General features: G+C 45.9%; 1 protein-coding gene across 1 annotated transcript in view; it reads left to right on the top strand.

The window, feature by feature from the left end:
- The window catches only part of LOC119444441 (trafficking protein particle complex subunit 11-like), a 141,415-nt gene that overhangs the window by 43,416 nt on the left and 74,664 nt on the right, over positions 1 to 23,335 (top strand). Inside the window, exons 7-9 of the mRNA XM_049664594.1 lie at positions 999 to 1,089; positions 6,263 to 6,348; positions 6,862 to 6,940. Coding sequence (XP_049520551.1) covers positions 999 to 1,089; positions 6,263 to 6,348; positions 6,862 to 6,940 — 256 coding nt within the window. The remainder of the gene's footprint in view (positions 1 to 998; positions 1,090 to 6,262; positions 6,349 to 6,861; positions 6,941 to 23,335) is intronic.

Raw genomic sequence — 23,335 nt, forward strand, 5'->3', positions numbered from 1 at the left:
ATATCTAAAATGTCTCTCGCTGATATCGACGTGCATTGAATATATACTGAAAATGAATATTGGATGTAATGGATGGTATATCATGTTCGATACGACCTAGTTATATAATAAGAAAGCTTCGATTGGCAGCCTCCATGCAGTGTTTCATTAGAAGGCAATTGAACTTGGCATCTGCTTGTTGGGAACGAGTGGCGGAAGTAATCGGACAGGGATGGACCTGTGATGTGGCGTTGACATATCAATAGAAAGTTTTCTTGCGAGGGCTGTAGGGTGCAAGTGTGACGAGACGCATTCCCAGAGCAACAGCCTCAGCACATGCCTCAGAGCAACAGCAAAATGGAGCCATCGCAAGAAATAAATGCCTTCGGCAAAGCATTTGCTTGGCTGGAGAGGAACTTGACTTTTAGTGTGAACAGAGATGGACCACGTCCTGTGTATCACCTTGTTCCATTTTTTTTGCATATACTTATATATAATATGGGCTTTTTATCCTCGACCTTCTCTCTTCTCTTTCTTCTTTACATCCCCCGCCCCTTCCTCAAGGTGCTGAGTCGTGCTCCCTAAAGGGCTGCAGAAAATAGTGCCTCTTCCTCTTCACAACCAAAATCTCTCTCTCTCTCTACAACTCTCTCTGCTCATTAAATGTGTGGGATTCTAGACAAAGCGATAATTTTTACTGACCAAGAGTTATATTAATGGCAGACACCAGAATTTGTTTTTTATAACTGCCGATACAATGATTGACTGCAACTAATGGCTCTGTTGTGCACATTGTAATAATTGCAGAATTGAAGTCAGTCAGTGCACAAAGAATAACCATTCACTCGAAACTCTGTGCTTAGCATCGATTTTGAGAAAAACATACTCTAAATGCACTGTAAACTGCATTGCTCTTCTAGTTATCATGTTTCTACATTACAGAAAAACGCAGAGCAACAAGTTTTTTTGCAAATGTTATTGTTACCCCATGACTTGCAATGAATGTCTTCCTCCTCTAGGATGTGACAGCTCCTCCAGACGTCAACATGCTTGAAGGTGAAGAATCCCTCGAGTTCTACGGTCAAAGGCCGTGGCAGGCCAAAGTACAGGGTATGTTTGCAGTGGTGATCTTAGAGTTCTTGCGGTGCAGTCATTGTGGATGCATTCAAGATATGTTTCAGTGTTGAACAAGCCCTAACTAGAAAGGCACTCATAACCAAGTGAATGCAATTAACTGCTCTCCCGCTCTCGTATAACTAATCATATTGAAGTTAATTTATCGAGTAGCTATTCCTTGCTTTCACCCCCCTCCCATTTTTTTTTGCACAAATTTATGCACACTAATCCTTGGGGAGGCGGGTGCACTGCAGCCTAGAGTTGGAGGGTGTGTATGCTTGCAGGCAGCGTGAGGTTATTTGTGCTTATAGACACTCTATGATCCACTCATAGTTGAGCCACTCATATAAAAACCCAGGCAAGGCAAAAGTGGTCACAGGAAGATGGACGCTTGAACTGATCACTAGTTGGTAAACAGGGGCAACTTCAGTCTGCTGGATCCAACATTTCGATGAGGGGAAATACTCAACTGTTAAATACTCGTTAAAATATTGTCTCCAAGCTGAGGCTTTGTTTGCTTGCCAACTGTCACTCAACATTTAACCCACATGTCTCAAGTAATAGATGATTTGCAAAACTTGCAAGTGAGCTTCTCCCCACACCTTCTTTGACACAACCGAGATGGTGGACCTCCGGCTAGAATCGTAATTGAAGTAGCAGCATGCGGGTGATTGACATCATTCATTCCACCGATCTGTTCCCCGCACCGTCCCAAGTTTCGAAACATGTTTCTCAGCTTTAACAGTGCTGCCAGCAGGAATGTGGCCATCTTGGTTAAGGAAAACTAGCTCTGTGGGAAAGCCTGCTTACTTGCTTTTGCATATTATGTAATATGTATTAGAACAGTACAAATATTTCTTCAAACATTTGTATGAGAATTTTAGAGAATTGGGTCATAATGTCATAATGCTTCGCAATGCACATTGGATACAGTGAATGCACAGTGGCCCTGCAAGTGTGTGTTCCCTCTGCATTTGCATTGCACTTTTGCTGTGTCAAGTGACTGTGACGACTTCTCGTATTACGAGACTAGTTTAGGAAGCATTCGACTTTCGGCACCTGGCCTGTGTACCCATTGAGGCCTAGCACTGCAAAGAGCTGCTTTTGACCCTTGCATGCACAGTAACTACAGTGAAGCTTGGTTGGGATGAACTTAATACAGTGAATAATGTGCCTGATCACTTGGAAGGCCATCTATCTTGTCAATGTAAAAAATGAATGATTGGTTGTTTTTGTTTTATCACTGTAGACAACAAAGGAATATAGTCAATGAACAAGTCAAAACTTGGCATTTTAGAAGCTACTTGCGTTCTTTAAGGCTGTAGCAGATACTGAGTCATTGTCAGTTGAAATGCACAGCATATACATTGTAAATATGCGGGGAAGTTAAATTGACAATGAGTTAGCATCTACCACATTGTAAAGAAGGAAACTGTGTAGGTTAGGAAATGTCAAGTAACTTGCCTTCTCTAACATGCTACCTGGCCCAATTAGTGTTTGTTAAACTCATTATTTATCAGTAGAGGCCAGATGTTTAGGCACTAAAAATCTTGCTTTTAGGCGCCTAAAACAGACACTTAGAGCCTCAGTTTAGGCACGATAGGGGCCAATAGGTGCTATTTACCATTTGCAAACCCCGGCCTGTTTTATGTATTAAATGTGTGTGGCCCATTTTCATGTCAAGAAACTAACATAGCGTTCGCTTATGATGTCTGAAAGGCAGCAACCGTGTTGTGCAAGCCATCATTTCACAGAGCTGAGCTTGGCACACAAGAGGCCACCTTTTTGTCAGTCCGCATACTGCAGCCACCGTGTCTAATACACTTTCTCTGACACTATGTGAAGTGTGTACCTGACCCTATGAAGGGGCCTTGAAACACTTTTTGAACATAGTAAGAAAACGTTGCCTATATCCTAATAAGCCCCCTGTGAAGATTACTATTTACTATTACTATTGCACTACACGCAGCAGGGAATCTACAATTTCGTGTCGAAAGCAGTGAAAAATCGCTTGCTCTCTCCTTTGCAATGTCATCATGCAGCAGTAGCGCACCCAGGATCTCTGCCAGGGGGGGGTTGACAGTTTGCCAATACCATCTAAACAGCACTAATTTCGATTTCTTCACGGGAAATTGTCAAAAAATGCGCTTTTTGCGAGTGTGCAGACGATTGCGCGTCTTACATCTTAGTTGCAGCGCTCAAATGCGTAAGGGAAGAAAATGGGTTAAACAAAATGGGGGGTTAAGTCGGCCTCAGGGGGGGGTTACAACCCCCGAATCCCCCCCCGTCGGTGCGCCACTGTCATCCACTGTCATGCAGTTTCATCGCAAGCAGCTTGACCGACGAACAGCTATTGGCTGATTTCATGATTTTATTGGCACCATCTCTGTGCAAGTTGCGACGACAAGCACCGCACAAGGTGTTTGTCGTCGTGGGTCCTTTGCTGTAGGCATTTAGACCTGACAAAAGGCCATGCGACATCATCGCCCCCCACCTTTGGTGACGGTGTCAATGCTCCTACCTTCATGGGTAGGGATCAGTAGGTGATTACCCTTGCATTCAAACGCTTCACGCATGGTCAGTTACCATGCCGAGAGACGGCCGAGAAAGTGCTTTTATACTTAGTGCATCATGCCACCTATTCTGCACGTTTGAGAGATGAGCACCTTAACAGCACTTCAAGTGGAGCAAGCACGAAAAACAAAAAGTATGCCAGGAAAGCTGCTGTGAATGGGTACCCCTTTATTGACGAGTGTTGCCTACATGCAGCATACCATAAACAATTTTATTGTGTTGCTGAGTTCCGGTATTGAGCACTGAGTTTCTGGCTTAATGTCTTTGATCGACACTGACTGACAGGCAGCAGGCGTCATTTGTTGGTTTAGAGCAGGAACACTCAACAAGAAAGGAGAAGTTTGGCGTGTGACTCGCTTTCGTTTGAAAGCACAGTCTGAGAATACAGACCGATGCAACATCTCTGGCTGCAGGGGTGGCAAGCACGTGATGTAAAGCAAATGAAATGTGCACCTATGGTTCACATATGATGAGAGCTGTCCGTACAAATTCCAAACGAAGCTGTAGGTGGCTTGGGGTAAAGCCGACATAATGTTTCCTGCCTGGTGTTCCCCTCTACTTCTGAAAATGTTTCTGCAAAATATTTTTTCTTTTCATTGTATATGCTTATTAACAGCAAAGCTGTATAAGCCAGCCGTAATTTGTGATTTGTGGTTCGTATCAAGGAACTATTAATTAATAAAAGGTAATAAACTTTCTGTCGAGGCGGGATTCGAACCTGCATACCCACGGTCCCAAGGCGAGCGTCGTAACCGCTAGGCTATACAGCCACACTTGCAGAACATACATTTATGCGAACCATATGATTGCATTCGAGCGTCGTCGTCATCATCTTCATCCACAGCTGGCGCGTTCGCACGCTCGTGCTCTGCGAGGTGAAGAAGAGGCTTTGCGTGCTATGCTCGGGAGAGAGATAAAGAAAATGAGAGTGAGAGAGAGAGAGAGAAACGGCATTCACGGAGCGGGTCTGCTGGAACGTGTTGTCACCATTGCAATGCGGTGTCGGTGTTCCAAGCTGCGCTATGCAACGCGCAGTGATGGCCGTAAGTCCAAGACGCGCGAAGAGAAATTATCATCATCATGAGTAATCAGATGAAAAGTTCGCGAGCACTTCCGGAAAATGCTGGGCTACGATCACCCAGCTTCGCTGTTTCAAGCGTTGCGTGGCCGAGTGCAAGGTTAAGCATTTCTTTTTCTCAATGTGTTTTGCAGATTTAGACAGAAAATAAACATTTTCTTGTGTACTTATTTATATGTGCTGTCAATAAAGGGTTTAATGCGCCGTCAATAAAAGGTTAATAAGAGAAGCTATATTGTGTGCCTAATAGATTGCAGTCACCAAATCTTCCAGTAAGAAAAGAAGCATTGAATAGTGTATGTTTGCAAAACATTGTAAAATTTATAACAACAGTAATGCATGATTTTTAGCTGCATTTTCAAGCACAGATATAAGTAACTTGTTACTTACACTTCTGTAAATAAATATAGCGGGGGAGGGTCGATTTAAGGGCAGAGTTTATTGCTCACCTGTAGCAGAATTTAGATGAGCCACTATCGGCAGGTGAGCATGCACAACCACAAAAGGAGCGAAGGTGACGCAAAGGGGACCACATAACTACAGTTGACATGTCTTCAAAGCACAATTGACGTTGATGATGCAAGCGCTTATTTGCCGAGACATAGCTGGGGAACCAAGGGGGCTCACTGGGCACATTCCCGCCGAAATGTCTGTGCACCAGGATGCTGCGTGCCCAGCTTCCCCCACCCCCCAACTTCTTTCCCGGTCCAGTCAAACGAGGGCCCCTAATTTGCTGTGTGACATGGACAGGTGTGTTTTCAATAACTTCTGTCAATGGCATCAGGTCCAGTGGAAAGAAGTAAGCGATTGTGCTTTCGAAGCGCACTGAAAGACAGGTTCGCAAGCGAGAGACATGGGCTGAAAGAACAGGACACCCTCAAAAGAGCCAAACTACCGTATCTATTTGATTATAAAGTGGTCACGCTTGTAAGGCAAAGGTGCCTGTTGGAGGACCCCCCCAGAAAAAGAAAGTCGTCTGATAGTGTGGCTTCATGGCATCGCAGCGTGCGCTGCCGTAAGCCACACTATAAAGCAAAAGTCGCACATGCCGTGAAGCCACACTACACGGCGAAATTCACGCTGCCGGGAAGCCACATTTAAATGCAACATTCGCGTATATGGCGGAGGGTGAATTTGAGGCTTTATATTCTGGAAAAAAAAAAGAAAACTCACCTTATATTCTAATAAATACAGTATTTGATGGTGTTGAGCATTGCTCATAGCTCGCTGGGGAGCTTCATGGTCTGCTTATACAAGCAGCACATGAAATGTGACAGAGGTGAACGAAACAGCACCTTTGTTGTCCGCCTTGCTTTGTCCTGTCCTCTGTCCGATTCGCATGACATAGAACTGGAACTAACAATCCTAACTTCATACACTTGTACAGCTTTGAGACACCAAACCCTATCGAGTAGCTTGTTTTGTTGTTTTCTATTACAGCTTTGCACTCACAACATAGTGTCCCTGTCCTCGTCATGACTGACGTCTTACTTGGCTCCTTTCATTCGTTCGCAGGAAGGAATGAAGCACTGGATCCACAGACGGAGGACCTTGGAATCCAAGCGCTCCAGTACAGGGAAAAGACAGAAGTGGACCACTCGGTATGTGGCCTTCTTTTGTCTTCTGCTGAACATTTCAGCAAAACGTGATGTGGTTTTCACACTCGCGTCTCTGCAAATTGTGGCCTTCAGGCCTTCAAGGTCACTTAGAGGCACTCGGCACTTGACTGTGTCATTAAAAAGATGGCAAAAGCATGCCTTCATTTAACTACACGCTTGCATTGTGTGATCAGTCGTCCATCACTTGAATTGCATCAAAAGGCATAAAAAGAAAAAATAATGGCACTCGTGGTCAGAATGCTTACCTTTCCATGTCGTCTCTTTTTTTTTTCTGTGGTGCCATTACAAAGCAATAGCTGTGTACAATTTTGCACCAAGAAATCTAGGTGAGGTTTCTGAAAAATAGATTCAGTATTTTCCTTTAGCATCTGCATAAAGCAGTTCTTTCTTTTCCGAAAGAAAAAAAGAAAAAAAAAACATTTGTAGGAACTGCACAGGGCTGTGTCTTCTGGTGTTGTGTGTGCGAGTGGTCAATGCTCTGTTAAATCCCCGCAGGGTCTGGTGGTGCCCCTGTTGAGCAGTGCAGTGGCTCAGTTCAAGAAGTACCGCTGCCCCCGCATGAAGAGGCACCTCAGTGAGTGGGCACTGTTTGTTGCTGCATTTTATGCATCTTCCGAAGGATGAAGTAGCAGGAAGCTGAGAACAGTAGCGAGCTGAGCCAGTTGGTATCGGTTCCCTTTGGAAAAAGTGCATAGAATGACAGACAAAACAATTTCAGCCAAATCCATCTCACGGTGACTCTCGACATTTAAAAAAATCTTTATTTGATTCATTGCATACACACAATACACAATACTGTTTGGACCCATAGCCTTGGTGGCTAGTTTGGGGTCCAATAACAAAATGGTCATAAGAGGAACAGCGTACTTATTGTACGAGGCAACTTAAACACACGTCAATAAAGCATTTTTACCGGGAAAATATAGGATAAACAAAAGACTATGTTATGGCAACAGAGGATACAAATAGAAAGACGCTGTCAGCATTCATGAAAGAAGTTCTTTATTAAGCATTGTACAAAGTTTTGGCTAGTCTTTACGCTGTGTGGGAATGCGTTCCATATTATAGCACAGCTGAACTCCATGAGTCTGTCCATATACAGTGTAGACCGCTTATAACGTAAGTCGCCGGAGTCGCGAATATCCGCACTATAAGCGGTACTGCACTATAACCAAAGCAACAGTTTTCAAGGCCTGCACATATGTAAAACATGTGCACCTGAGCCGCCACGCATATGCGACAGTCGAGGAATGCGGCTAGAACGTTTGCATTCAATGTACAGTTGAATCTCGTTAATTCGAACCAAATCACGCGGCGGCGCCTCCGACCGGCATTGCTCCGGCACCGCCACAGAGTAAAAGCTTAGGAGAGACCCCTCAATGTCGCGCGTGAACAAAACAAAAAAAGAAGAAAAAAAAACGTGGCGGGAATTTCACCCTCTCTCAAATGGCAAGGTCGCCGATTCTGCGTTGCGCCGGAACATGCGTGTACATGCCGACGTCTCAGCCACGCGTAGAAAATGGCAGTGAACCCTTCTTTCTCCTTTATGCTTTCTCTACTTTCTAGTCACGTGTTGACCTTGCATGCTGCGGCTACGGCGAAGCGGGGAGCAGCGGCGCTGTCCCAGGCCGGCCAACGAAACTGCCCACGCCGGCAAACGCCCGCTTCCCGATAATGGCAGAAAACGAAACTTCGGGGCGCTGGCGCCGGGCCGGCCGGCGGGTGCGCACGGTGACAGTCAAAAGTGAGGGAGCTACAAGGGAGGGCGAGGGGAGCCACTGAAGCGGTGGAGTTGCCGAGACGAAATCCTTTTCCCTGTTGCCCTCCTCCCTCACATTCCACTGTCTCCGTGTGCGCCCTTCGCCGTGCTGTGCCGGCGCCGCCTGCTCCCTGAAGTTTCGTTTACTGCCGTTATCGTGAAGCGCGCAGTTGGCCGGCGTTGGCAGTTTCGTGGCCTTCGCTCGGTATGCGCGCCGTGATATTTCACGACTCGCACTCAAGATTCTGGTTTCAGCCTCACTGGCTGTTCGTTCATACCACGTGCCCTTCTCCTCCACTTCGTCTCTCTCTCTTCCTCGAGCACTCCTTGGGGCGCCCGTTTGAGGGGAGCGTTCGCTGTCTCCGTTGACTTCCGTACTCTCGGGCAGCCACACTGTAACCTGTATTTGGTTTCCCGCAACTGTACTATAAGCGATACGTGTATACATGGAGTGCTATGGGAAAATTAACGGGAGTCTGAAAATACCGCACTATATCCGGTCCTGCACTATAAGCGGTTACGTTATAAGTGGTCTATACTGTACGTTGTGACACGGTGGTAGGTTAATACAGTTGTTAGTAGCTGCCCTCATGTTTCGTGCCGGAAAATTAAATATTGTGATGGGTAGCGGATTATTAAAACATATTATTGCATTAACTGCCTGAGCAACATTTATACGCCTCACTGAATGGCAGAACATGAAGGAATTGAGACAGAGGTTTACTTGGATCAGTATGTTTAGACAAGGTGACTATCCGTAGTGCCCGTTTTTGAAGATCGATGACAGGTTCTACATAGGTTTTGTACGTGCTGCCCCAATGATAACGGTGACTAACAATAATAAAGGTGACTCTGTATAAACGCAAAGTAAAGTATCCGTAAAAAGAACATTCACGGGCTTTTAACAATACAGTTGACGACCGATAATTCAGACATCATGGGGAACTTAATTTAGTCCGAACTATCGAATGTCCGTAAAAAAGGAATGGGCCCAAAAAAGATCATTTTATTTACGTTTTAATGGCCCTGTGCAAGGAAGAAGTGATCGATTCGTTGCTGCACACACTTCCGTTTACGTGCAACCAAGCACGCCTATATTTCTGCCAGTTTTCCATTGTCGCTGTACGCTGGTACAAGGACTGCAAAGGCTCGAGTCAAATCCGCACGGCACATCATCATCCGAGTTAGAGTTGCTGTTTGATGGTGGGAGCACTTGCTGAACTATTTCATCATCGTTCACTTCGGCATACAACACTGCGCTGTCGACGTCTGCAATGTCTTCGAATGTAACGGTGGCAGGAATCGGCACACCACAGCCTAGCAGATCATCGATGGTGTCCACATTTGAGCTCGTTGTGGTAGGTGGCAGTTCAGGCTCTTCAGTTGCGGAGCCGCGGTCATTTGGACTGCAACTCAAGACTCATTCGGAGTCAGACTGCGAGGGGACCATTGGTGCCATTTGACGCGGCCTGTCGGTAACTTCACGAGAAAGACTTCTTGGAGCCAGCAGAGCCACAGAACACCTATGGCAGAATGCTGTCTGGAACATCAACCAAACAAACAGAATGGCAAGAGAGGGCCATGCACTGGGATGCCGGAATAGGATAAGATGATCATGATGTTGATGCGACCTCACAATTCAGACAATGCCTCCAGGATCAGAATTTGTAAGTTAATCTGAGGCATAGTGCTGCGACCGAGACAAAGCCTCAGAGATCACCGTTTTACATGTAATCTCTGAGGCCATACTTTGTCTCATCGAGGTTGCCAGATGAGATAATGGCAGCAGAATCCGCGTACACTTTAGTCACGGACGGAGTCCGGATAATCGAATGTAGAGCTAGCGGCTGTCCGAAATATTGGTCGTCTTTACACATTTATTTATTTATTTATTACAAATACTTTCAGAGCCCGAAGGCATTACAGGAAGGAGTGGTTAATACGTATACAAGTGTGCAATAATACAATTTATGAAAACACAAGTTAACAAAATAACTAATCTTGAATGGCACTTCTGAACTTAGTGTCGATAATGGCAGCGATGGAGGAAGGAAGATGGTTCCATTCTGCGCTGGATTTGGGAATAAAAGAATCATTATATAAGTTGGTTCGGCAAAATGGCACACCAACCTTAAACTTGTGGTCCACGCGCGATGAAATGTGCGTCGGTTGAAGAAAAAGGTTGCTTTTTAACACTTCATTTTGATGATAAATTTTGTGAAAGAGGCAGAGACGAAGACATTTATGACGTAAGGACAGATTGGGCAGGTTTAGTGTGTTCTTCATTGTGGATACAGAAGTGTAGTGGGAATAATTTGAGAGAATAAACTGGGCTGCGCGATTCTGAACAGATTCGAGGGTAGCGATTAGTATGGATTCACTGGGGTCCCAGATGCTAGATGCATATTCTAGTTTTCAAGGGACGAAAGTTTTATAAAGAATTCATTTTAAAGAAGATGGCACTTTGGAAAAGTTACGGCGCAGGTAGCCAAGGAGTGCGGTTAGCATTGTGGGTTACGTAATCAACGTGCATGTTCCAGGATAGGTCGTTAGTCATATTAATGCCAAGGTATTTGTAGGAGTTAACGGAATTCAAGGGGGCTCCTTTAAGGTAATAACTGTGGTTTGTACTGTGAAGGCGCCGGGTGATTCTCATGGATTTACATTTATTAACGTTTAATTGCTAAGCCATTTGTCACACCATAGAGATAATTGGTCTAGATCTTTTTGGATATTCAGTGGATCAGATGAGTTTGTTATTTTGTTGTAAATTACGCAGTCATCTGCGAAAAGCTTAATTGATGAAAAAACAATACTGTCAGGAAGATAATTTATATATACAAGAAACAACAAAGGAACCAGTACAGACCCCTGTGGTACGCCGGATGTAACAGAAGAAAGAGCAGAAGAATAATCGTTAGCAGTAACATATTGAGCTCGGTTTGAAAGAAAGTCTTTAATCCAGTTAAATACGCTAGTGTCGATATTAAGTTTACTAAGCTTGAAAAGGAGTAAGTCATGAGGTACTGAGTCAAATGCCTTTGCGAAATTGATAAAAATACCGTCTATATCAAAACCAAGGTCAGTAGCTGTAAATAGATCATTAGTAAACGTTAGTAGTTGGGTCTCACATGAAAGCATTTTCCTAAATCCTTGTTGAGAGTTATTGAAGAAAGAATTGTTCTCCAAAAATTCAATTAGATGAGAATGTATGATGTGTTCTATGATTTTGCATGGTATGCTTGTCAGTGAGATCGGACGATAGTTATCTGCTGAATGAGCATTACCTGATTTGAGGATTGGGACCACCTTCCCCACCTTTCAGTCGCTGGGTAATGTGGAACACTGTAACGATTGTTCAAAAAGTTTTGAGAGGATGATTGCTGAGTACACTCCAGTTATCTTTAGCATCTTTGAGTTGAGTAGGTCAGCACCAGCGGAAGAGGAGATCTTCAGATTGTCAATGAGCTTGGTAACGCCAACCCAATCTATAACAATGGGATCCATGGGGGGAAAGTTTTCGTCAGGTAAGCGGGGTAATAATGCAGGAGCAGCTGTACTGAAGAAGGAAACAAATGCGTTGTTTAAGATTGTGCAAGACTGGCTAAGCGAAGGATAGTGTCATCGCTATCAGATAACTGTACGAGTCGTGTTGTTGAACCGCTGACAATGCTCTAAAATTTGCGAGGGTTTGTTTAAAGTACCGATGGCAGGGTGTTAAGAAAAGAATCTTTAGCGCACTGAATCGCACAGCTGACATTAAGTCTACGGGGCCATTGGCGGTACCACAAAGCTGTCCGAATTACCAAGCATGTCCGGATTTTTGGTGTCCGATTTGTCGGCGACTGTACATGACAACCATACGGCAATTTGGAGCATACCTTTCCAATTTGATATTTCCAATGCATATCCGATTCAAACCAAACTCCTAGATACTTTTAGTGGCTCACTCTGTTTAACCGGACATTAATGAAAAACATAGACAGGGAGTCACAATTCGTTTCCTTCCTCCTGGAATGGAAGGCTACAGAATTTGTTTTGTTGATGTTAAGTGTAAGCTGATTCTGCATGAACCATTTCGCGACATGACCGAGTTCTTGATTTATTTAGCCCTGCACTTATTCAATAGTGTCCCCAACAAAAAATAAAGACGTATCATCCGCGTATAACACTTCAGAGCACGTTAACACCGACAGAAGATCGTTGATGTATAGGGAGAAGAAGACGGGCCCAAGGACTGAGCCTTGCGGAATGCCCATCGAAACATGATTTGAGCCTGACCTGAGGTTATTAATTACAACATACTGCTTCCGTTCCGAGAGATAACTATTTAGCAGATCTGATATTCTCCCCCTAAAACCGTAAGTATACAATTTCTGCAATAATATTGCATAGTTAATAGGAAGGGATCGAGACACCGACCAAAAATGGTTGAAATATATTTAAAAATACATTAACGTTTCGGCTCCCCCACGGGAGCCTTGTTCACAATGAAATATGCGGCAGAGCTTGCGCCCTTTTTATGTGCGGCTCAAGACATGACCAAGGCATTTGGCATACATGGACGGCAGATTTCCTTCGTTGCGATTAAGAGTGTGCGCCATGGTTTGGATGATTAAGGATTCAAGATACAGACGCGCAGAATGATTTCTTTCCCTGGCGACCACACGAGCTTTGTCCCAATTAATCGTGTGTGACGTAGTTGCGCAGTGTTCGGATTACACCGACACCGAAGGTCTTCTTCAGGTACGTCGACGACTGTTTCAGTGTTTTGCACCGACAGCACCTTGACCTTTTCACGGCTCACCTGAACAGCATGAACACAGCAATTAAGTTCACCGTAGAAGTGGAATCTGAAGGCCAGCTGCCATTCTTGGACACCCTTGTGCAACGTGAAGGACAAAATTTATTGTTCAAAGTGTTTAGGAAGCAGACTCACACTGGTCGCTACCTCAACTACAAATCGGTGCATCCTGCTTCGCAAAAGAGGTCTGTTGTCGGCTCTCTTCTTCGTCGGGCGAAAAATGTGTGCACTGCAGCGGAAGACTGCATGGCGGACAATGCACTTGTGCGGCGTGAATTGACGGCTTGTGGTTATCCTGAGCACTTCATTGACTCAGTAGGGCGCCAGCTAGCTCGTGCAATACCCAGCCACCCAGGACCCCCTCAAAAACGGGCTGCGATACCTTACGTCCCAGGCGTAAGCGAGACCCTTGCACGAGTTCTGCGCTCATATGACGTGCAGGCTGCGCACGTTCCCTCCCGGAAACTCAGGCACGAGCTCGTGCGCGTAAAAGACCCTTTGAAAAAGGACAAGTTCCCAGGTGTGGTGTACGTCATTCCGTGTGCGGACTGTCCCTATGTCTACGTCGGAGAAACCGGAAACTTCAAAAAAAGACTTCAACAGCACAGAAATGACGTCCAAAAACGACACGTTGCGTCGAATGCCCTAGCCGAACACTGCGCAACTACGTCACACACGATTAATTGGGACAAAGCTCGTGTGGTCGCCAGGGAAAGAAATCATTCTGCGCGTCTGTATCTTGAATCCTTAATCATCCAAACCATGGCGCACACTCTTAATCGCAACGAAGGAAATCTGCCGTCCATGTATGCCAAATGCCTTGGTCATGTCTTGAGCCGCACATAAAAAGGGCGCAAGCTCTGCCGCATATTTCATTGTGAACAAGGCTCCCGTGGGGGAGCCGAAACGTTAATGTATTTTTAAATATATTTCAACCATTTTTGGTCGGTGTCTCGATCCCTTCCTATTAACTATGCATCATCCCGACCAGACGGGCTTCCGTCATACTCTCGACTTCAATAATATTGCAGTATAGACCAGTAGCGCACCCAGGATGTCTGTCAGGGGGGGGGTTGACAGTTTGCCAATACCATCTAAACAGCACTAATTTCGATTTCTTCACGGGAAATTGTAAAAAAATTCGCTTTTTGCGAGTGTGCAGACGATTGCGCGTCTTACATCTTAGTTGCAGTACTCAAATGCGTAAGGAAAGAAAAGGGGTTAAACAAAAGGTGGGGTTAAGTCGGCCTCAGGGGGGGGGGTTACAACCCCCGAATCCCCCCCCGTCGGTGCGCCACTGGTATAGACCACTTATAACGTAACCGTTTATAGTGCAGAAGTGGCTACAACACGGCCTTTCCCAACTCCCATTTACCTTCCCATAGAACTCTATGTATACGCATAGCACTTACAGGGAAGCCGTGTGAGATGAAATACCGATTATAATGCGGCTTCCGCGGGAAAATCTCGCCGACAAGGGCGGCAGCAAGCACGCTTCGCAACGAGGTGCATGCTCCCGGCCGGCGTATGCATTATTAAATGCAATCAAACTCGTTAATTCGGACTTATTTGGCCGCACATCGGTTAATTCAGACTACTTTCGGAGCTCGGTGAGTGAGGTACGCCGCAAATGTGCGACGCAAAAGAGCAAGAACGGCGCTAGCGTCCAACCGAAACGAAGCGGAGTCCGCATCGCCGCAGAAATCAGTTGAAATTGTATGTGAATGACAGCAATGCCGGAATGCTTCGAGCCTATTTGTGTCTTTAAAGCCTGTATTCTTGCATTTACCGCCGCGCATAACACTGCGTTGACCATGGGCTTTCGTAACTGCGTAGTTGTCATCCACGATCACGTCAATGGCCGCGGTTTTTTCTGCAGCGGTTGCTGCGAACAGTAGTTTCGTTTTTACTTGGTACGCGTGTCGGCCGTGTGCCTAAAGAACTACGTAGTCGCCATCGATGATCGCATAGATAGCGACTGCGGTTTCGTCTGCAGGTGTTGCAGAGAATGGTAGTTAATTCATTCAGACTCGGTGCGTGCGTCGGGCACGTGCCTTCAGCACCGCAAAGTCGCCGTTCGTAATCGCGTTGATAGCGGACACGGTTTTTTCCGCAGCGGTTGCAGCAAACAGTTTTTTCGTTTTGACTCGGTGCAAAGCGGTCGTGCTTGAAGAGCACCGGCTCCATCGCGATTATGTTTTCACCAGCTCACTGGCGAAAACGTAATCGCGATGTGTGCGAGATAAAACAGTTAAACCTGCTTATAACGAATCTCCATATAACGAATTTCTGGATATAACGAAGTTTTTATATTCCCCGCCGTTACTCTATAGCAGGGGTCCTCAAGTATGTTCATCCCAGGGAACCCTGCTAAGCTCCATAAAGTGCCAAGGAACCCCTCCCCCCCCCCCTCCCCCGAATTAATCGAATGTCGAATTATCGAGGGTATCAAGAAAACAATAAACAAATGCTTCACTACGTCAACACGCTTTTATTTACTCAATGAATCGTCAAATCTTGTTTTTATTTAGCACAAGACCAGTGCGGAACTTGAAATTCTCTTCATCTCATGACTGATTAGCCCTAGCAGCGGCGAAGGCCTCGCGACATCCTTCGCGGCACGCGTTTTCATCTGAGACGCGCTTTGCACCAACGGGCGCACATCCTGATTATTTTTTTTCTACTCAGCTGCTCGCCAACAAATTGTCCGTCCATCGCGATGTAGCCGGTGCTCTTTATCTTCGACAGCTTTGCACTGAGTGAAAGCGAAACTACTGCTTGCCGCAAGCCGCGGCCGCTATCGACTCGATCATGGACGGCGACCTTGCGGTTCAGAAGGCCGGCGGCTGACGCACGCACGAAGTCAAAACGAAACTACCGTTTGCCGCAAGAAGCGCGGACGAAACCGCGGCCGCTATCGACGCGATCATGGACGGCGACTTTACTGTTCAGAAGGCAGGCGGCTGACGCACGCACCAAGTCAAAATGAAACTACCGTTCGCCGCAAGAATTGCGGACGAAACTGCGGTTGCTATCGACACTGCCATGGGAGGCGACGATGCAGTTGTGAAGGCACGTAGCCGACGCGCGCATCGAGTGAAAACGAAACTACTATTTGCCGCAACCACTGCGGACGAAACTGCGGTGGTTATCGACGCGATCAGAGATAGCGACTACGCACTTATGGATGCACGCGGCTAGCCGCCAACGCGGTGTTACAGGCGGCAATAAACGCAAGAATAAAGGCTTTAAAGGCACAATTAGGCACGATGGGTTTCGGCGTTGCTGTCAGTCACGTGCCGTGTACGATTGTCGCTGAGGGCCACGGCGATGCAGACTGCGCCGCTTCGTTGCGGTGCTCTGCTAATTTAAAAAAATTTTTTTTATTATTCCTCCAACGTATACGTCAGTGCGCACGCTATCGGCACCTACCCTATCTACAAATAGGAGAAAGGCGGTAAGCTACGGCCTCCGAGATTCAAGTGCGAAAGCTTAGGCGCGTTGCCCGTTCTCAGTGGTTGGGTGGCTAAGAGCTGCTTGCGTATTTATTGCGCAGTTCGCGCGTTGCTGTTACGCGCCGTGATGTGCTTTTTGACACTCGGACATGGGTAATGGAGGTTCTTTGGATCAAGCGCACCTCGTGTTCGCCGTTTTAGACACTTCGAGAACGAGACCAGGGAATATTTATCAGTGGCTCGCGGAACCCCGAGCAGGGGCCTGTGGAACCCACTTTCAGAACCCATGCTCTATAGAAGCACATGTATTTGAGACCTCTACGTAACGAAGTGGCAGCAGGAGACCCCCTCGAAATAATGAATTTTTCCCGCCGACAACCTAGAGATTTCGCCCCAAATTTTGTCATCTTTGCGCGATCAGGAACCGGGAGCACCTTCTTCGCCGCGACGGAATGCGAAGCGGCAGCATCGCGATTGGCGCGCTCGAATTCACGGTGACTGCGAGGTGAGAGCGAGCGCACGTGTGCGTGCGTGTGCGAGGCGGGCCTGCATCCCTCGACCCGGCGATCTTGCCACCGCGGGCGTGAACTTTCCCCCTCCCTATCCCGCTGCTTGCTGCAGCTGGCCTAGCCCGCCAAGCTGGCACTCTCCTTTTCCAGTTGATGTTGCCGAAGAAAAAAAAAACGTTTTTTTTTTTCATCGCGCTGGCAGCGCCACTCTTTGGTTACTGCGCAAGTTTCTGCGCTTCACTGCACTAACCTGACACTATATAAAGGCCGTTTATAGTCTGACGTAACACGAGCGCGTACGCTACGTCAGCACCAGCGCAGCCAACGTAACCGGCGGCTTCCGACGCGCCCCGACTTCTGACCCATTCGCGCGTTGGTCGTGCCGACTGCGCCGACCCACAATGCCATTTCGCGCGAAGAAATAAAGGCACCCACGTCGCTTCGCCGACGATCTCAGACAGCCGTTCATAGTGGCGATAACGTCGGACTATAAACAGGCCTTATACGACACTACGACGCCATCGGTAAGCAGCAAGAATCGAGTAAATACGGTAAGCGTTTCTTTTTCTAATTTTCGTGCCGAACCTGCATATAATGAAATCCTCTTTATAACGAAGTTTTTCAGGAATTTGTCAATTTCGTTATATCCAGGTTTAACTGTACAAGCGTGTCTACATTCTTGGCCTACATGTTTTGCATACGTGCAGGGCTTGAAAATCGTTGTTTTGGTTATAGTGCGGTACTGCCTATAGTGCAGATATTCGCGACTCCGGCGACTTACGTTATAAGCGGTCTACACTGTATATGATTAACCGTATCAGATGCTCTCTTTAAGTCTAGAAATACAACAACGGCAATCTTATTACCATGTAATGCTGTATTAATCAATTGTGTAAGTACTAGAACTGCAGATGATGTGGATCTGTGAGGACGAAACCCATGTTGATTAGGACAAATAATATTATGTTTACCTAAAAATTCCTGCATATCTGTGCAAATTATTTTCTCTAACAAAGTATTAAATATGCTCAGAACAGATATTGGTCTATAGTTGCTGAGGGCAGAAAGATCTCCTTCCTTATAAATTGGTACTACTTTTGCTATTTTAAGGGCATCAGGATATTTTCCCGCTTCCAAGGAGTGATTAAACATATGCAACAGATGAATACCTAATGCAGTTCAACCTGCTTATAACGAACCTTCATATAACGAATTCCTGGATATAACGAAGTTTTTCTATTCCCCGCCGTTACTCCATAGAAGCACATGTATTTGAGAACTCTACGTAACGAATTGGCAGTGGGAGACCCTCTCGAAATAATGAATTTTCCCCGCCGACAACCTAGAGATTTCGCCCTAAATTTTGTCATTTTTGCACAAGCAGCGACCGGAAGCACCTTCTCCACCGCGACGGAATGCGAAGCAGCAGCGTTGCGCTTGGCGCGCTCGAATTCACGGCGACTGCAAGACGAGAGCGAGCGCACGTGTGCGTGTGTGTGCGAGGCGGGCCTGCATCCCTCGACCCGGCGATCTTGCTGCCACAGGCGTGACCTTTCCCCCTCCCTTCATTCAAACCTGATCCCGCCGCTTGCTGCAGCTGGCCTAGCCCACCAAGCAAGCACTCTCTTTTTCCTGTTGATGTTTCCGAAGGCAAAAAAAAACTTTTTTTTCAACGCGCTGGCAGCGCCATTTTTTGATAACTGCACAAGTCTCTGCACTTCACTAACCTGACACTAGGTGACACTATACGACGCTACGACGTCATCGTGTCGCTCCCGCTTCGTTTCCGATGCCTTTCGCTTGTGCGAAACGACACGCGTCCACGCATCCAGTACCTGGTGTGACATTCCAAGGATGAGTGCTTCGATGAAGAAACGCAAGATATTGACCTTGTCTGCAGTTCGCTTTGAAGATAAGCCCGCGCGGGCGCAGACTTTTTCCACCTCGCAGGTCGCTTTCAAGATATGGCAGCCGCCGCCGAAGGAATCTTTCTCAACTCCCCCGCCGTGCCTAGCGCGGAAGCGCACTTCTGCCCCCGCCTTCTTCCTTGCGCGTGCGAGATTGAGTCGGCTTACCCCCGCAAGCTTTCACTCGCACACAAAGTGTCCGGCGTGTGGCGCTGATGTTGCCATGTTTGGACTTTACACGGAACCTCAAAGCGACGTCCACGGTGACGGCACAAATGCGCTTCTCAATAAAATGTGCTTCTGCGCTGTTACTACTCCGACGGCGACAGCGAACTTATCTCGAAGGCCATGCTTTTGTGCGCGGCAGTCGGCAACAGCTGTACAAGCAGGAAATACGTCATGGTGGCCATGTTGTAAATTCATTATCGCTGGCGACTGTCGTCCGGGCGTCTGCCCCAGGCACGGCCAAAATAGCTCTAAAGGCCTGCCAGTGCACTTATTAGGCGTATTGGTACTCAGAATGTTGCAGGAGATGGCGAATGCATGCGTGTACAGCGCCTCCTCTACTCTGAAATGCCTGGCACGTCGGCCGCGCTCCTATTGTTCGCCCGGGACCGCTGTGTTTCCGCGATGTGGCGCTAACTTCTGACACTACACACCGCTTGCTCCGCAATAGTAAGTCACTGCTCCAGTCCCTCTCTGAAGGTTTGCAGCGCTGAACTGTGAATAAAATTTTGTGCTTCAAGATTTGCAAAGCTCAGCAGAGTGAAATTATGTAGTTTTGAAGACGAAATGAGAAAGTAAATGAAGTAAAATAAAAATAACTGTTTATTTACTGCAGCAGAAGTGCAGGCTAAATATTCTTTGCTAAAAGGGCATATTGCAGATAATGCATTATCACAGAACGGTAATAATAGATTTAATATGAAAAAAGACAAAAAGCATGAATGCAAAGCGACATCAAATATGGGTTCATGCACATAATGCTAAGGAAATTATGAACAAAGAAGAAAAAAGAATATGTAAACATTTCATGGCAAGAATAAGTATGACACTGTTTATGCATATTAGCAGCAGTCCCAGCTATGAAGAAAAATGCAAAATATTGACAGTTAATGGTCGTGTAAAACAGGAAATGACTTTGCCATCACAAACAAGGGTAGGGAGATGAGGGGGTTTGTTATGCCATACATATGAAGGAAGCCAACAATTATTGAAAGGAAGGAATAGAGAAGAAAGGTTCCCCAATTCATAACACTGTTATCACAGTTTTTCATGCCTGCAGTTCGATAAAATCACTTCACTAAACAAACAAAGAACATCAAAGTCTACAGTTATTATATGCAGTTTCAATATCGCTGTTAGTAGATGCAGATATCGGCTTCGTGAAATTTTTTTTTTTTCATATGAGCTGTACAAAAGCCTCCCGTGGTCATCGTTGCAGCTTTCACATTTCAGCACAGGCATGACTGCGATTACACACACGCTGCGCTACAAACACTGCTCCATAGGTTTCAGGAGAGATTTTCGGTTTGATAGCATTCCACATATTTCTTCAGACCACAAAGAACTAATGAGTTCTACTGTCGGGTAGTAGAGGCCACCCCTATCTTGGTGGGAAATCAACCCAACCATAGCAGAGTTTCTCTTTGCCTTCTTAACTAAAGCCACGCAGTTCTCAAACGCAATTTTTTTCACTAACTACGCGAGATATACAAGACAGAAAAGCCAGGGAGCTTCTTGCGCTGGCTTGACATGCAAAAGGACACGCAGCAATACCGTGTGGCTGGGCTTCAACTGCGGTTATTAGGCCGAGCAATGAAGCGGCAAGACACACGATAAAAAGTAGCACGTCGGGCGCCGAGAAAAACTAAGACCTAGAACGTTAATCCTGACTCCGAATGGGCTGCCACCGAGACTGCGCGGGCACTAGCGGTGCCGGTGGGGCGCACGATAGTGTCAGAACACAGCGCCGCTGCGCGGCAGCGGCGCGCGTAAACAGGAGAGGGTTGAGCGGGGGCTTCGGCGCTGACGTGCCAGGCATCCTAGTAAAGGAGGCGTTGGCGTGTATAATTAAACAATACATACTGTGTCCCGTGACAGTTGCCGCTTTCCATTCTTGGTATGCTTTACTGCAATACATTGCATTTGCTTGACCGCGCACTGTATTGCAGCAAAGCAGATGTTTAGGAATTGGCATTATCCAATGCTTGACCCTTCCTGTACTTTCTGTGCTTTGAAGCCATCGGCGAGGATGACAAACGTGGAGCCGGCACCATTGCTGACAACGATGAATGGTTTCAATAAAAAACACGGTACCAAAGAGCAAGACGCTTTGTCGCGGATGTCGAAGCAGATAGGCTTAGCGTTGCCGCGGCGGCTAGACTCCGAGCGGATTGGTGTGCAAAAGTGCTTGGTAGCGAATGTTAAAGTAGCTAGGCCTAGCGTTGCCACTGGCTATGGCTGTCTGCGGATTGGTGTGCGAGAGCGATAGCTTGAGGCTCTGAGATAATCAAAATGGTGGCGTCCGTAGCTTCTATTAATGCTGTTTTAGACCTGTGGCCACGGCAAAAAGTCTGAAAAATCCTACGGCAATGGGTTTCAGCGTCCGAAATTTCCTACATTCTTATACATTGGCTCTACAGGGACATGGTGGTGCTGTGAAGGCGTCTGAATTATCGGGCATGAGAAAATAGGTCGTTAACTGTGTTAGAGTTATAAAATATATGCCAAAAGAAGGGAAATGGAATTGGGATGGGCAGAGAACTACTACTAGGCTTGATGAAATGAAGAGATTTGCAGGCATAAGGTGGTGTCAGCTGGTGCAAGAGAAGGTAATTGGAGATCACTGGGCGAAGCCTTTGTCGGGCAGTGAACGTGAAATAGGATGATGAGGATGATGATGATGAAACAAAGTAATTTGGAAAGCAGGTGAAGGGGGGGATTCATGAAAGAGAAAGTTGGGCATCCCGCTGAAAGTAGCCTAAACCTATGATGAAAAGCCAAATGGGTTTGTCAGAAAGGAAGCTTCTAAGTTGGCGAAAAATTTGCTCTGATCTGTGGATCAAACCTATTTTTTGAGGCAGTCGTACTATAAGCTGAGCTAACAATTTTTGAACCTTGCCAGTGAAAAGCTTAAATAATTCAGCTTGAAGCACTGTGCAATAATTATTCCATGCATGATTTCACATGATTGACTTGTTTTCACATTAAGTTAGACAAGATTACAAATAAAGCTTAACAACGCACGTTGTTGGTCTATTCAACTAATACTCTGGCATTCAGATGAGGCTAACAAAGCCAACATGATGGGAAAGTAGACAGGACAAATGTGATTGCACTGCAAAGCATCGGAGGCTATAACTGCTATTCACTGGGTTCAACTCTGCAAGCACTAACACTTGCATAGGTATGGTACAGCAAGTTCGCTTATTATTTTTTGTTGTCACTCAAGCTAGTTCTCATAGTGTTTGGCGCCTTTTTGTTTTGTTCTTGCAGCAAGTATTGGTTAGTTGTGACTTTTTCGTTCAGGCCAAGTTCGTGATGTTGGAAGGGGTAGTCAGAAGCCAGAAGCCAAGCGTTTATGGTGTTTATGGTGCTCAACATAGTTCAAAGCTGGTGCTGCTACATTAGCTAGCTACGTCATTGTGTACTTTCACCACAATAGAAGCATGTGTTACGAGCATCTGTGTGCATAACTTGACAAATCACTTATTTGGCATTACTGAAGCAGCAGTGCCAAAAAAGTGATTAGATGATATGGGCATTATTAGATGTCATAGGCAACAAGTGTTAGTGTCGTAGGCATTACGGTATTCTCGGGACCAAGCATTTATCCAACAGCTTGCTGACTCCTCTTTCAGTTGTTTTGATCACAAGTAGAAATTAGAATGACAATGAACTGATTCTATAGCCTACACTTTTTACATATAAGTGAGAAGTTCTTTGTAAGCAGGCTTTATTGCTTATTTTTCAGGAGTTTGGACATGAAAGGAAACAACAAATTGCTGAGCTACCAACTCAATCTTTATTGACCCTCATAGGGTATATATGAGGACACATAAGAAAAACTCACAAGAGGCTGATAGATGTACAGTTGACTTCTGTCAATTCGACCCTGACGGGACCTAATGCAATTGCTGGAATTATCTGATGGGTCGAATTAAACAAGAGGCACAAAAAAAAAAAGACAGCTGATTCATTTGGCAGTACTTGCCTCAATTCTGAAACGTCCCCAAATCAAATGCACAACTACCTTTTAGGTTTCAAAGTTTAGAAAACTAATGTAAAAATGACGTTAGAGCACCTAAACAAACTAGAATTTGGAAGGTGCACCTAATTGTTTTAGCATGAAAAACATAGCTTGCCTCTGATTCTGGCAATAACAAAGAGATGAAACAGCGAACTTTACCTTCACATAATCTAAATTTATTTGCTAAATGTCCATCGTCATCGCTATCCAGACAGCACCTTATCGCTGTCTGTGAAGAACCATAACATGTTTTCCACTGTACGGTCCATAGTGTGTTTGATAT

Source organism: Dermacentor silvarum, chromosome 3 (assembly GCF_013339745.2).
Source record: "Dermacentor silvarum isolate Dsil-2018 chromosome 3, BIME_Dsil_1.4, whole genome shotgun sequence".
In the NCBI taxonomy this organism is placed as follows: domain Eukaryota; kingdom Metazoa; phylum Arthropoda; class Arachnida; order Ixodida; family Ixodidae; genus Dermacentor; species Dermacentor silvarum.